The sequence below is a fragment of the Dendrobates tinctorius genome, unplaced genomic scaffold, assembly GCF_039654945.1.
Source record: "Dendrobates tinctorius isolate UK_male_01 unplaced genomic scaffold, ASM3965494v1 ptg000006l, whole genome shotgun sequence".
NCBI lineage: Eukaryota > Metazoa > Chordata > Amphibia > Anura > Dendrobatidae > Dendrobates > Dendrobates tinctorius.
Window position 1 is genome coordinate 13,326,715 of NW_027361674.1, and position 15,678 is coordinate 13,342,392.

Genomic DNA, 15,678 nt, shown 5'->3' on the forward strand with positions numbered 1-15,678 from the left:
TATTTTTACCACTGAAATGTCGCTAACTTCCGAACAGGCCACTGCAGCCCGAAGACTGCAAGGCCCTCATTTGGTCGTGAATTGCCATGGCAAACATCAGGACCACACAATCATGATCTCAGGGCACCGATGGCATTAAAGAGAAAGAAGCCACACTCTGTTAACCATTTACGCGATGTAGTCACTATTGACAGCAGCATCTAAGGGGTTAAACAGGTATGGGTCGTGCCAACATTGATCATGGCTAAGGCACCAAGTTGTCAGCTATAGTGTACAGCCGACAGTTGCTGGATTGTCACCTGTATGGGGACGCTATTCTCTTATATCTCAGGTCAGTAAAAAGACGTATTGGCGGTCATTAAGGGGTTAAGGAACTAACCAAACGGGAACCTGTTCGTATGTTTTTACATATGGAAGTAGAACATCTGTAAGGGTGATTGTACAACAAAAATGATTCCTTGTCTGAAAACATCTATTGTGCCAGTCATGACAAATTTAGTATAGAAGCCATATGCAAATTAGGCTGAAAGTGCAGTGGGGCGAGTCAGTACACATGGCAAGCTTTTTTTAAGTGCACTGACATGCTCCCAGTGCACTTCCAGTTTGATTTCCATATGGCATCTACACTGGATTGCTCATGACGGCACATCGGATCTCTTCAAATAAGGTATTTTTATTTGGGGACAAGCCCCTACGCAGCCATACAACTACTTCCCTTTATGCTTGGTTCAAGCTTGATGACATTTCGGCAGCCGTCATTTTTCTGTATACTGTAGTTAAGACAAAACTAAAAACAAAGAGATGGTCTAAAAAGGATCAGGGAACATAAACCATGTAAATAAAATTAATATACAGTGGGGCAAAAAAGTATTTAGTCAGTCAGCAATAGTGCAAGTTCCACCACTTAAAAAGATGAGAGGCGTCTGTAATTTACATCATAGGTAGACCTCAACTATGGGAGACAAACTGAGAAAAAAAAAAATCCAGAAAATCACATTGTCTGTTTTTTTTCATTTTATTTGCATATTATGGTGGAAAATAAGTATTTGGTCAGAAACAAGCAATCAAGATTTCTGGCTCTCACAGACCTGTAACTTCTTCTTTAAGAGTCTCCTCTTTCCTCCACTCATTACCTGTAGTAATGGCACCTGTTTAAACTTGTTATCAGTATAAAAAGACACCTGTGCACACCCTCAAACAGTCTGACTCCAAACTCCACTATGGTGAAGACCAAAGAGCTGTCAAAGGACACCAGAAACAAAATTGTAGCCCTGCACCAGGCTGGGAAGACTGAATCTGCAATAGCCAACCAGCTTGGAGTGAAGAAATCAACTGTGGGAGCAATAATTAGAAAATGGAAGACATACAAGACCACTGATAATCTCCCTCGATCTGGTGCTCCACGCAAAATCCCACCCCGTGGGGTCAGAATGATCACAAGAACGGTGAGCAAAAATCCCAGAACCACGCGGGGGGACCTAGTGAATGAACTGCAGAGAGCTGGGACCAATGTAACAAGGCCTACCATAAGTAACACACTACGCCACCATGGACTCAGATCCTGCAGTGCCAGACGTGTCCCACTGCTTAAGCCTGTACATGTCCGGGCCCGTCTGAAGTCTGCTAGAGAGCATTTGGATGATCCAGAGGAGTTTTGGGAGAATGTCCTATGGTCTGATGAAACCAAACTGGAACTGTTTGGTAGAAACACAACTTGTCGTGTTTGGAGGAAAAAGAATACTGAGTTGCATCCATCAAACACCATACCTACTGTAAAGCATGGTGGTGGAAACATCATGCTTTGGGGCTGTTTCTCTGCAAAGGGGCCAGGACGACTGATCCGGGTACATGAAAGAATGAATGGGGCCATGTATCGTGAGATTTTGAGTGCAAACCTCCTTCCATCAGCAAGGGCATTGAAGATGAAACGTGGCTGGGTCTTTCAACATGACAATGATCCAAAGCACACCGCCAGGGCAACGAAGGAGTGGCTTCGTAAGAAGCATTTCAAGGTCCTGGAGTGGCCTAGCCAGTCTCCAGATCTCAACCCTATAGAAAACCTTTGGAGGGAGTTGAAAGTCCGTGTTGCCAAGCGAAAAGCCAAAAACATCACTGCTCTAGAGGAGATCTGCATGGAGGAATGGGCCAACATACCAACAACAGTGTGTGGCAACCTTGTGAAGACTTACAGAAAACGTTTGACCTCTGTCATTGCCAACAAAGGATATATCACAAAGTATTGAGATGAAATTTTGTTTCTGACCAAATACTTATTTGCCACCATAATATGCAAATAAAATGAAAAAAAAAACAGACAATGTGATTTTCTGGATTTTTTTTTCTCAGTTTGTCTCCCATAGTTGAGGTCTACCTATGATGTAAATTACAGACGCCTCTCATCTTTTTAAGTGGTGGAACTTGCACTATTGCTGACTGACTAAATACTTTTTTGCCCCACTGTATAGACAGGGAAATTTAACTAATTCAAGTTAAATGTACTGGTGGTCCAGGGAGAAGTGCGGAAGCACGCCCCGACGTGCGTTTCGGAAGATCCTTCGTCACCCCCTCCATGGTAACCCTCTCCATGCTAGATATGGTGATCTATACCTTAGCACTAAAAATAGCCAGCACCAATAGGAAGTGCCATTTTCAGTTTTATTTTCTTCAGTCATTTAACTTTGTGGATATTTCTTAGATTATTATTAATTACCTATTAATAAGACTATTCTATTTATGCTATATTTTTAATTTTGGGATATTATATTATTTTATTAACATATATATTTATTATTTTGGGATTTGCTCAGGCTTGTCTTATTTATACATATAAACACATCCTTGTCATTATGGCTTATTAGCCCATGTGCACTATTTATTGTATTGTAATCTAATTTATTATTTTGGGATCTATTCAGGCTTGTCTTATTTATATATATATAGACACATCCTTGTTATTATGGCTTATTTGCCCATATGCACTATATATTGCATTTTAAGCTAATGATAATTTTTAGCATGTATTGGGTCCTTTATTTTAAACTGAGGTGATTAATTTTTGTAGGATTAACTATATTTATTTATATACAGTCATATGTTAAAGTTTGGGCACCCCTATTAATGTTAACCTTTTTTCTTTATAACAGTTTGGGTTTTTGCAACAGCTATATCAGTTTCATATATCTAATAACTGATGGACTCAGTTATAATTCTGGATTCAAATGAGGTTTATTGTACTAACAGAAAATGTGCAATCTGCATTTAAACAAAATTTGACAGGTGCAAAAGTATGGGCACCTCAATATAAAAGTGACATTAATATTTCGTAGATCCTCCTTTTGCAAAAATAACAGCCTCTAGTCGCTTCCTGTAGCTATTAAAGAGTTCCTGGATCCTGGATGAAGGTATTTGTGACCATTCTGGTTTACAAAACAATTCCAGTTCAGTTAAGTTTGATGGTCGCCGAGCATGGACAGGCCGCTTCAAATCATCCCACAGATGTTCAATGATATTCAGGTCTGGGGACTGGGATGGCCATTCCAGAACATTGCAATTGATCCTCTGCATGAATGCCTGAGTAGATTTGGAGCGGTGTTTTGGATCATTGTCTTGCTGAAATATCCATCCCCTGCGTAACTTCAACTTCGTCACTGATTCTTGCACATTATTGTCAAGAATCTGCTGATACTGAGTTGAATCCATGCAACCCTCAACTTTAACAAGATTCCCGGTGCCGGCATTGGCCACACAGCCCCAAAGCATGATGGAACCCTCACCAAATTTTACTGTGGGTAGCAAGTGTTTTTCTTGGAGTGCTGTGTTTTTTAGGCTGTGTTCACACACAGCGTTTATTTAGCGGTTTTTACCGCGGTTTTCACTATAAAACCGCTATAAAACCGCTAAAAATAAGCTTCCCATTCATTCCTATGCATTTTGCACTTTCTGTGCACATTGATGCGTTTTTTACCGCGAAAAAACCGCATCGCGGTAAAAACCGCAGCATGCACATTAATTTTGCGTTTTTTTCCGCGGTTTAGGCTTCTCCCATGCTTTTAGAAACCACTGCGGTAAAAAACGCATCAAAAACGCATCAAAACCGCGCAAAAAACGCGCAAAAACCGCCGCGGAAAAATTGGTGCGGTTTCTGGGAAGGGATTCAGGTTTTTGTGCAGAAATTTTCTGCAACGTGTGCACATACCCTTAGCCTCCATGCATAACGCCTTTTTGTATGGCCAAACAACTCAATCTTTGTTTCATCAGTCCACAGGACCTTCTTCCAAAATGTAACTGGCTTGTCCCAATGTGCTTTTGCAGACCTCAGGCGGCTCTGTTTGTGGCGTGCTTGCAGAAACGGCTTCTTTCGCATCACTCTCCCATACAGCTTCTCCTTGTGCAAAGTGCGCTGTATTGTTGACCGATGCACAGTGACACCATCTGCAGCAAGATGATGCTGCAGGTCTTTGGAGGTGGTCTGTGGATTGTCCTTGACTGTTATCACCATTCTTCTTCTTTGCCTTTCTGATATTTTTCTTGGGCTGCCACTTCTGGGCTTAACAAGAACTGTACCTGTGTTCTTCCATTTCCTTACTATGTTCCTCACAGTGGAAACTGACTGGTTAAATCTCTGAGACAACTTTTTGTATCCTTCCCCTGAAAAGCTATGTTGAATAATCTTGGTTTTCAGATCATTTGAGAGTTGTTTTGAGGAGCCCATGATGCCACTCTTCATAGGAGAATCAAACAGGAGAACTACTTGCAAGTGGCCACCTTAAATACCTTTTCTCATGATTTGATACACCAGGCTATGAAGTTCAAAGCTCAATGAGGTTACAAATCCAATTCAGTGCTTCAGGAAGTCAGTAAAAAGTAGTTAGGAGTGTTCAAATCAAGAAAATGATAAGGGTGCCCATACTTTTGCACCAGTCAAATTTTGTTTTAAATGCAGATTGCACATTTTCTGTTAGTACAATAAACCTCATTTGAATCCAGAAATATAACTGGGTCCATCAGTTATTAGATATATGAAACTGAAATAGCTGTTGCAAAAACCAAAAAAGGTTAATATTAATAGGGGTGCCCAAACTTTAACATATGACTGTATATTTTCACCTCAGTTCATATATTGATTTTATAATATTGTGTGGTCCAGATTATATTTTATATTTCATTATTTATTTTATTTCATTTCTTTTTTTTTTTGTATTTTAGTACCCTTTTTTGCCAGTTACCTCCAAATAAAGGCATTTCTCAAATTAGTTAAATTTCCCTGTCTGTATATTAATTTATTTAGATGGTTTTATTTCCCTGATCCTTTTTAGACCATCTCCTAGTTTTTAGTTTTAATCAGTTTTTGTGTAGTATCCACTCTTTTTCTCTTTGGGTTGGTCGTATGGTTTTTTAAGAGATTTTGTAATTATTTATATATACATCTATCCTCTAGTGATCATTATTGATTTATTGAATTTTAAGGATTTTATATATACATTTTTTATTATGTCCTTCCTTCTTGGTATTCTAATGTAGTTAAGACAAGTAAGCAGTGACCTAATTACCAGAGGCAACCTATTTACTATACATGACACAGCCAAGATTATATGACTTCTCCTTTTTTTTACTGTTTTATGACAATTTGTGTGTCATTTCCAGACTACAGACTGCCATAAACAGCAGCTTGCTGAGTTATAACAACTAAGCAAATGTTTGGATGACTTCTCGTAAATAACAAAAATATTCAAAGACACAATTTTATAATAAATTCTAGAAAGTTTACCACATTTAGATTAAATAAACGTACCACGGCGACTATATAGCCGGACCTGGTAACCGGACCTTTTCTGTAGCCCCATGCGTTTTTGACAGTCAGGTGTTAACACCCATTGGATGTGACCAGGAAGACAGGAAAGAATAGCTCCATACTAGAGATGATGCACTCGATTTGCAGGCCAGATCCAGCAGCCATGTCAATAATCTATGACCGGCGTACGAGAGCCCAGGAAACCGCGTACTATCTGACGGCATCCCCGGCATAATCTTTGCAGCGTGACGCACATGTGATGCTGCGCCAGGCTGGCTGATCAAAAGAAGAGCTGCTGATGCCGGGAGGTAGAAGGTGGGTTGCTGGTCTCTTGACTGGCAGCCACAATTACTAACCTGACCACTGGACCAGATCCTGAGAATTGATTGGCCCATCTCTATTCCATAGCTCTCCTCATCCTTACATCCAATATGGGCTTCATGTATACCATGATGTAGCCAAGACATGGACTCTATGTCACTAGCGGACACAGTCAGGGAAGGGCCTCTGTGCAAGAACAATATATAAGCCCTTTGGGGCCCAATAGCTTATAATACACAATTCCACCTGCTTTGTAGACGGTAGTGACCCCCTTAACTCTTGGGCCCCTGTGCGAACACACAGGTTGCAACAATTATATGTCCGTCCCGGACTAGAGTCATAAATTTGCTCAGAGCTCTAGGCATACTTTTTGACATAAAACACAGAACTATGGAAGTTACCTTGTAAAACATGATATCGCTGGTCTATGGCGAGCTGATCCTCTGCAGCGGACAACGAGGATCCACTATCCGATGACATGTTGCTGTAGACCTCATAGGTCTGGAGACAGGACAAGTCCGTAATAGAGACAGAAGATCTGCTAAGCTTCACACTCACTGCAAAACTAAATGTGAAAGCAAAAAGAAAAAAGGTAAATTATCAGCATGAAGAACGACAGGGATCTCCACCCTTTCTGCCCTTTGGCTCTTGTCAATGTATAGATAAATAGTCTCAGGTTCAGGTATAAAACTAAAGCAAATAAAAGAGACAGTGTCGACAATTGTGGAAGTGTCATTTTGCAAGTCAAGGTTACAAAATGTAATTCCATGGTTACTATACTGTGGATATTAGTTCTGAGTTTTGGTTAATTTTTGGGTTCTTCTGCTGTGGTTCCTCAGGATGATGACCACATGATTCATGTCATCAACTGGCCCCGGCAGATGTACAGTTGTGTGAAAAAGTGTTTGCCCCCTTCCTGATATCCTATTCTTTTGCATGTTTGTCACACTTAAATATTTCAGATCACCAAACAAATTTAAATATTAGATAAAGATAATACAAGAAATCACAAAATGCCATTTTTAAATGAAGGTCTTTATTATTAAGGAAAAGTAACTGTGGTTTATCACATCTTTGGGAAGCAGAGTTCAAATTACCTAGCCACATCAGGCCTGATTATTGCCATACCTGTTCTCAATCAAGAAATCACTTAAATAGGACCTGCCGAGCAAAGTGAAGCAGACTAAAAGATCCTCAAAAGCTAGACATCATGCCACGATCCAAAGAAATTCTGGAACAAATGAGAAACAAAGTAATTGAGATCTATCAGTCTGGAAAAGGGTAGAATGCCTTTCCTCTAGCTTTGATACTCCAGTGAACCACAGTGAGAGCCATTAAGAGCCATTATGCATGGAACAGTGGTGAACCTTCCCAGGAGTGGCCAGCCGACCAAAGTTTCCTCAAGAGCGCATCAACGACTCATCCAAGAGGTCACAAAAGGCCCACAACAACATCCAAGGAACTGCAAGCCTCACTTGCCTTAGTTAAGGTCAGTGTTCATGACTCCACCATAAGAAAGAGATTGGGCAAAAATGGCTTGCAAGGCAGAGTTCCAAGAAGAAAACCACTGCTGGGGAATAAAAACATAAAAGGCTCATCTCAGTTTTGTCAGTAAACATCTTGATGATCCCCATAACTTTTGGAAGAATACTCTGTGGACAGAGGAGACAAAAGTTGAACTTTTTGGAAGGTGTATGCTCCATTACATCTGGTGTAAAGTAACACAACATTTTAGAAAAGGATCATCATACCAAAAGTAAAATATGGTCGTCATCGTGTGATGATCTGATGCTGTTTTTCTGCTTCAGGACCTGGAAGCCTTGCTGTGGTAAATGGAACCATGAATTCTGCTGTCTACAAAAAAATCCTGAAGGAGAATGTCCGGCGTTTTCGTGACCTGAATTTGAAACGCACTTGGGTTATGCAGAAGGACAATAATCCAAAACACACCAGCAAGTCCACCTTTGAATAGCTTAAGAAAACCAAAATTAAGACTTTGGAGTGGCCTAGTCAAAGTCCTGACCTTAATATGATGGTGCTGTGCATGACCTTAAAAATGTGGTTCATGCTTGGAAACTCTCCACTGTGGCTGAATTACAACAATTCTGCACAGATGACTGGGCAAAATTCCTCCAGAGCGTGGTAAAAGACTCATTTTCAGTTTTCGCAAACTATTGATTGCAGTTGTTGCTGCTAAGGGTGGCCCAACCAGTTATTAGTTTTAGGGGGCAGTCACTATTTCACACAGGGCCCTGTATATTTGGATTTATTTTTCCCTTAATAAATGCCTTCTTTTAAAAATTGCATTTTGTGTTTACTTGTGTTATTTTTGTCTAATTTTTAAATTTATTTGGTGATCTGAAACATTTAAGTGTGACAAACATGCAACAGAATAGGACATCAGAAAGGGGACAAACACCATTTCACACAACTGTATTTAGTCATACAGAGGATGAGGTACAGTAGATTAGAATACAGGCAGGTGATAAAAGTTAATAACCCTGAGAATACAGGGAAGAACCTGCAAGATTCCTTCATTGTGGTCCCATAGCAAATGAATACTTTGGAACCACTAAAGACCCAAATCTAGGCAAGGCCATCTTTTTTCATTTATAACTAGAGTTCCACTTTCAGGTAGAGGGGTGGGTGCATCAAGATGGTATTAGTGCTTCATTCGGGCATCTGTTTTCATGTACGGGTTTTTTTTATGGATAGAATATGTACTCATTACAGTCTTTGGGGCTGTTCACACTTCCATGTTTTTTGCAGACCGAGGACAAAGGTCTATTTTTTATCCAAGTTGCAGATTAAGTTATCGGATTCTAATCAATGAAACGGACAAAAGTTGTATGGCATCCATCGATTAATCGAATGCTATGTTTTTTTCCTGTTTAATGGATTGGAAAAGTTTGGAAAAATGTATATAACACGGTTGGTAAAAAACGGACTCTTGGACCAAAAATAATGAATTGAAAATTAATCCAGTACCTTAATGGAAACATTTTTTTTCTTGTATACAAAAAACCTGCCGTCTAAAAGACCCCTTATTTTAACATTATTTAGATCCTATTAAAATAAAATTCTGTGACCGAAATGTCATTACCACATTATAAGAGGGATGAGCATGTGGTAATCTGGACACTTCTGGTAAGGACTATCTCGCCCACTGTGACAGTCAAAACATAGAAGAAAACTAATCTCACAGAACAATCAAATTAGGAAAAAAGGCAGGAGGGAGGATGGGAGGCAGGAGGGAGGATGGGAGGCAGGAAGGGGGCTTATTTCTTCAACTAGCCTCTTTTAAGCCTGCGCACTCAGCCCTTACTCACTAAGCCCAAAGTACAAGATGATGGTAGCCTTAAAGTAAACTTGTCCCTCTCCAAAATAAAAAACCAGTACGGCCAGGTCTAAGACATCTAAATGTTCCTTACATGAATAATCACTGGCAGCAGTCCCTGGCCCTTCCACTATGGGTGATAGGGACTATAAAGGATAGCCAATGAAAAAAATTTCTGACATGGGTGGCTATTCAGTAGTAAGAGCGGGGGTCTTATTACTGACACCAACACTTGGTCTATGAGATATTCTAGACCAGGGAATCTCAAAAATTATACTTGTTTTAGGTCTCATCAGTCAAACTATGGTGACATCTAGACCAGTCAAGAAGATGGACGTATAAGCTTGGTGGGAACTGTGCTGTGACGCACAAAATTTAGGTTTGATAATCACAGAGCTAGTCAAAATGCCACCGTAATGCCTAAGAGTCTACTAAGAGCCCTCTGTGCTAGCCATCCACTGTCCCCCAACACCACTTATACGGCCTCCTGTCGACATCACTTTTATCTTTTTAACCTGCTATCTCTTTTGGCAAAAGAAGGAACCTAGAAATTCTCTCCTGCACTCGTGACTTCCTATTCTTGTGCCGATTTTCATGAGAATGACTTCACTTTAAGAGACCTTCTTGGCTGGCAGAGTAGCATTGTCTCAAGCAGGGATAGTGGGAATCTCGTACCACATCTTGGATGTTTGGGATATCATGCAGTAATGCGTAGAAGAGTTTGAAATGCAGTGCTCGACATCGCAAAGGGTTAACAAAAGATTTCGATATTGATCTCCTTAATCCTGATTTCTGCTGGCATTGTAGTTCTAATCTCATCAGCTTAAAGGATTTTTTGAAGGTCTAAACCCAGGTTGCAATGCTGGAAAACACTCACACCTACAAATCAGGAGCTCCGTTCTGCTCATTAGCTGCTTCATATGCAATAGTTGCAGAGCTTCTCTGCGTAACCTTAGGGTACACCAAGAACCTGTAAGAGGTCACACCAGCAGGAGGTAGCCGTCAAGCAACATTTCTTTAAAAGGTTTGGTAAAAATGTTTACAGGTCATTGAGCTTTGCTTAAATGGAGTCTGTCTGCACACAATGACTGCGCAAATCAAGCACAGATCCTCGGTGCACCCTTGGTGTGACCAAACAGCTCAGTGCACCTCTCCACCTACTCGTCTTCCCATCTAGCTCCACCCGTTAGGGTTGCGGATCGCACTAAATATAAAATATAATAAAGTGCGATCACAACCCGGAGTTCACCGTGCAGAGATGACAAACTGCTGCTCGGTAATAGCGGATGTTATATGGCGGTACAATAGAGGAACACACGGGGTTAACTCCACCTAGTGTGTACAGAGGCGGAATCTGTTACCTCACAGAGCTGCCTGACCGTCAAACACAAATGCTGCAGCCTGTTTACGCTCACAGAGCTCGGCAATGTGAGCACTGGTGTATAGACACATGCCTCTACCCCTGAGACACTGGGTTAGTGGGTCGCCCTCCCACGGCTGTGGGGTACTCGGTACCGGGCTGGTATCAGTGGGATGTGTCACAGTGGCGGTGACCCGGACCGTGGCTCTGGGCGCCCAAGTAATTAAAGAGATGTGAATGGTGGAAGGTAGTTAAATGAATAGTTCGTGACGCCACCTGTGGTGTTCGGCAAGGGAGGTGTTAAGCCGATGCTGCAGACAGATCCTCTGGGACAGATGGTGTGGTGCAGCAAGGATGGTATAGCCTTCCACAGGCAGGGCTGTTGTCCCAGGGCAGTGTAGATGTGAAGACACTTAGATGGTGTAGTGTCCGGTGCAGGGAATGTAGCAGTGCCAGGCGGACGGACGCAGGAAAGAATGGAGGACACCAGGGCATGTAGTTCCAAAGCTTTACTCACAGTCTGTAGTGCCCGCTTCTGTGCCGTGTCCTCCGGGTCAGGGACTCAGTCAACCTCCAGGCAAGATGGAATCCTCCCTTCCACACTCCGCCAACTTATGTGCCTTTCCTGAACGTCTCCTCTATAGCGCCTTAAGTGTGAAGATCTCCTAGTACTGTGTTACACTGGAGTTCCTCCTGACAGATGTTCCCAAGAACCTCACTTGCATGGCAGACAGCTGTAGCCTGCTTCGGGGACTCTCTACTCCTAAGTCCCGGCTCTCTATCCGTGTTGCTGTTGTGCCCTCAAGTCTTAGATGGGAGTAGTGCATTTACAGCCCACTACTCCACCGATGTCTGCTGCAGAACCATTAGTGTCCATACAACCTCGGGGACCGGGCCCCGGCCTTGCGCTTAGAACTTCTAGGCAGGGTTCTTCCTCTAACCCACGTCCTCTATGTTCCCTTTACTCCTACGTTCCGTACTTGTCCTTTCCCTTCTATGGAAGCTCAGACTTTGGTTCAATGTCCTTCTCCTTCTTTCCTTTCCCGTGCCAGCTGGCTCAGGTCACTGAGGCAGCTGCAGCACTCCTTTCTCCATCCCTCTTCCAGGGATCCCCATTCCTCCCGAGTGGCTTCCTCTCTCCTACTCCACCTCTGAACTCCACTGAACTCAATCCTGGAACTGTCCCGCTCTTATATATATATTCTGAACTCCATCCACCTCCCAGCACGTTTAGTGTTCCAAGCAGGGAACCACCAAAGGTGCTCTGCCTCTCTCTAGGCATAGAGCCGCAATGTGGCTTTGCTGAACTACTCTATTGTGTGGGGTGCGAGTGTTGGAGCGTGGTCAGGAGCCTCCAACTTACCTGAATGGTGGGGCACCACACCTTAGGAGAAGGTGCAGTACCTCTGTGGTGACTGAGCCTCAGGGGCGCCACATTAGAGTCCCTCTAGTCACACTAGTGCTCAGCACCGCAACAGTGGTGCCAAGAAGAAACAAATTAAATAACTAAAGCGCACTATGTGCGAACCGTACCGCTCTGGCGGACGCCACTAACCACCCGGAACACTGGAGGAAAGTGCTAGACTGGCGCACGGCGTCGCACTGGCGGATGCAGCCGCTTAATGCGGTACTGAAGGTGCCCAGCTCTGGCCATCACCATATGGCGCTGAGTGAGGTGCTGAGATGTGGAAGCACTGTGGCGCAGACCAAGCCACTAGTAGGCACTGACTCTAACTCTATAGCCCTATACCATACGTATCCAAGGGAGGGGAGTCATAATGGGTCAGTCACCAGATAGATGCATCCATCATCACTCACACAATATACAATAAGAGTCTATACTAGAGCATGGCCGAGAGGCCATGCAGCTCTTTTATAGCGAAGTTCTTCCGGGACCTTCCCAGTAGTGGACCAATCCGAGCAGGAACGGGACCTGCGCATGTGAACCCAGCCTCCAATGAGAGGTCGTCCCACGGGCATGCTCAGTACCCAAAAGACAGGACTTAGTCCCAGAAGTGTCTACTTGCTGCTGACTCAAGGATGGAGTTATAGCAGAGCCAGAGGAAGCAACCAGATGCCTAGCATCAGCCTGGGCGAGACACCTGACTGACATCTTTGCTGAGCAGGAATCTCTGCGGCTGCAGAGGAATAGGAGACCGCAGAGGACATGGCTCAAGATTCCCCCTGTGCAGTGGGGGAAACTTGACGCCTAACAACCCCCCACATATTTTGATTGACAGCTCTGGCTTTATAGGATCAGAGAAGGGCGGAGATAGATGGAAAACAAGTGCGTGGGATGGTGCAGTGAACTGTTTGGCCAAACCAAGGGGTGCACGGAGCACCTATGCTTGGTTTGCACAGTCATTCTGTGCTGACTATCCCTTTAATGATGCAGGAGAAGATAAGCAAAAAGTGGCAGATTTTGAAGACCAGTTAATTAGTCAACTGTAGAATCCTAGCTGGGTTGAGAAGAATCGTGGTGGGAGGGAGTTGCAGCAGGAGAGTAGAGCAACACGTCATATAGTTGTACTTCTCAAACAAGTCGCACAACCCGAAAATATTTACTCATCTTGCAGTCGTGCAACTATTTTTCAGCTGCACCTTGGCTACAAAAACAGCCAAATAGTGAGCTGCTGGTTCAGCTGACTTACACTGAAGTTACAAAGAGCAGCCACCGATAATATAACCAGATTCTCCCATTACTTCTCCATAGCAGCATCCGGGTCTTCCTCTAGTCTCCTTGCCACTTCTAAGTGGATCAGATTCGATTTTTTGGGAGCTGTTTTGCAGTCACAGTTGGTCATAAATTAATTGACAGTCATTGGTTGCAAGATCACAATGTAGCAACTTTGCGTTGCATTGCACATGTAGCTTTGTAGTAATAATCCTCCGTTTGGTACTGTAGGATTTCCAAAAATTCTCAATGCCAACGTCTTCATTATCAACGTCAACAGATGATCGACTGCTCACCTATTGTACATGTCCTGAAATGATGAGCACGTGGCAAATCATCAGGGTTAAACTGCTCATGACGGTCCTATAGAAGTTTAGGAAAAGTCGTAATATATCAAGGATCAGTCATGGTCCATTTGGAGATTAAAGAAGCACTATGCAATCAGCATATTATACGGCTGTGTACTTACAATTGCTCATTTTGCTTTTTTACCCAGTTAATTCTTCTCTTTTCTCAGCTTTATGTAGAAACAGGAAGTCTCTTTTTCCTGCAAAAATCATTCCCCTCTTTAAAGGGAATCTGTCACCCCTTTTTTGAGATATCATCTAATGATATCATTCAATTGTGTGTCACATAAGCATTCTCTTAGTATTTTTGCTTCCCTCTGACCCTGCACCTTTCATGCATAAAATACCTTTTTCATATTGGTTCAGATGTATGTAAACTGCCGCTGTCCGGTCCACTGGGCGGGGCTTATTCACCTGCTCCCCCTCCTCCCTGTCTTGCTCTACACAAGAAGAAATGGATAGAGCAAGACAGGGGGGGGGAGCAGGTGAATAAGCCCCGCCCAGCGGACCGGACCGTGGCAGTTTACATACACCTGAACCGATATAAAAAAGGTATTTATGCAGGAAAGGTGCGGGGTCAGAGGGAAGCAAAAGTACTAAGAGAATCCTTATGTGACACACAATTGAATGATATCATTATATGATATCTCAAAAAAGGGGTGACAGATTCCCTTTAACTCCTGACCCAGCTGCTCCCTCCTCCCCGGGCCTGGGACTTTTACAGTGATGACTCACTCATACAAGGAAAATTAACCTCCTGCCTCTACATAGAGCTTAGAAGGATTCAACTAGTCAAGTGCGGTCATAGACCTAATGGAAAAGAGAAGATTTAGCTGGGTAGAAAGGCAACATGAGCAATTGTAAGTACACAGTTCTATATAATACGATGTCTGCAATATATTAAGAGACTAAAAATGTTGATGGGAGGAGGAGGAAGAAGAGGAAGAGGAGGAAGAAGAGGAAGAGGAGGAAGAAGAGGAAGAGGAGGAAGAAGAGGAAGAGGAGGAAGAAGAGGAAGAGGAGAAGGAAGAGTAAAAGCGGAGGAGGAAGAGGAGGAGGAGTGCTTCTTTAAGGATAGGTGTAATGTATCTTTAGATACTTTTAACTAGTTATTATGATGCAGATAATCATTAGGACTTATTTATAGCAAAATGTTGTGCAGCGCCACATATCAATTTGAATACAATAAATTGTGGCATTGCGATTAGGAGATTAACTATCCTGTATGAGCATTACATAGTCAATAATTTTCTTCTGTCTACTTGATTTCAGGCTGTTTCTCAGCGGCCAGGCATTTCTGCTCCTCCAGGCTTCATCTTCGAGTCTTTTATCTGCTAAGAGTTAATGACAGATCTTCTCCATGATGATGTGCACGTTACTACTACGGATAATGACCTCACTCACTTCTTTACTGAGACTTTTTATTGTCATATCCACCCACTTCTTGTAAAAGCGAGGAAATAAAACACATGTAAACAGTGAACGGCTTCAGAAGGGGAGACTCTGTGTATATCCCACGTGTGCCCAGATTATAATCACTCCATAAATGGAGTAAAAACAAGTTTCTGGCGAGATGTGGAGCGAGAGAAGCAACAAACTTCATGGGATGATCGCTGAATCACATTATAATGGTGGTGGGTGAGCTTTTTATTTTTACTTTAATGCATGTATTTTGGGCTAAAATTCATTTTTATCATTGGTTTTGTTTAAAAAAAAAAATTCCACCATTTGCCTATTTTCCAGGACATTGCAGACTGCATAAAGAGTTAACTGAGAATCCGCCAGTGAGTTTGTTAACTCTTTCATCTGTCTTTTTCAAAGCTCCTCTGCGCTGATTTATTAGCACTG

General features: G+C 42.6%; 1 protein-coding gene across 3 annotated transcripts in view; it reads right to left on the bottom strand.

The window, feature by feature from the left end:
• SYNE2 (spectrin repeat containing nuclear envelope protein 2) overlaps positions 1-15,678 on the bottom strand; it is a 553,640-nt gene that overhangs the window by 502,251 nt on the left and 35,711 nt on the right. For all 3 annotated transcript variants that reach the window (XM_073570820.1, XM_073570828.1, XM_073570812.1), the window contains exon 2: positions 6,514-6,677. In XM_073570820.1, coding sequence (XP_073426921.1) covers positions 6,514-6,592 — 79 coding nt within the window. In that variant the 5' untranslated portion in view covers positions 6,593-6,677. The remainder of the gene's footprint in view (positions 1-6,513; positions 6,678-15,678) is intronic.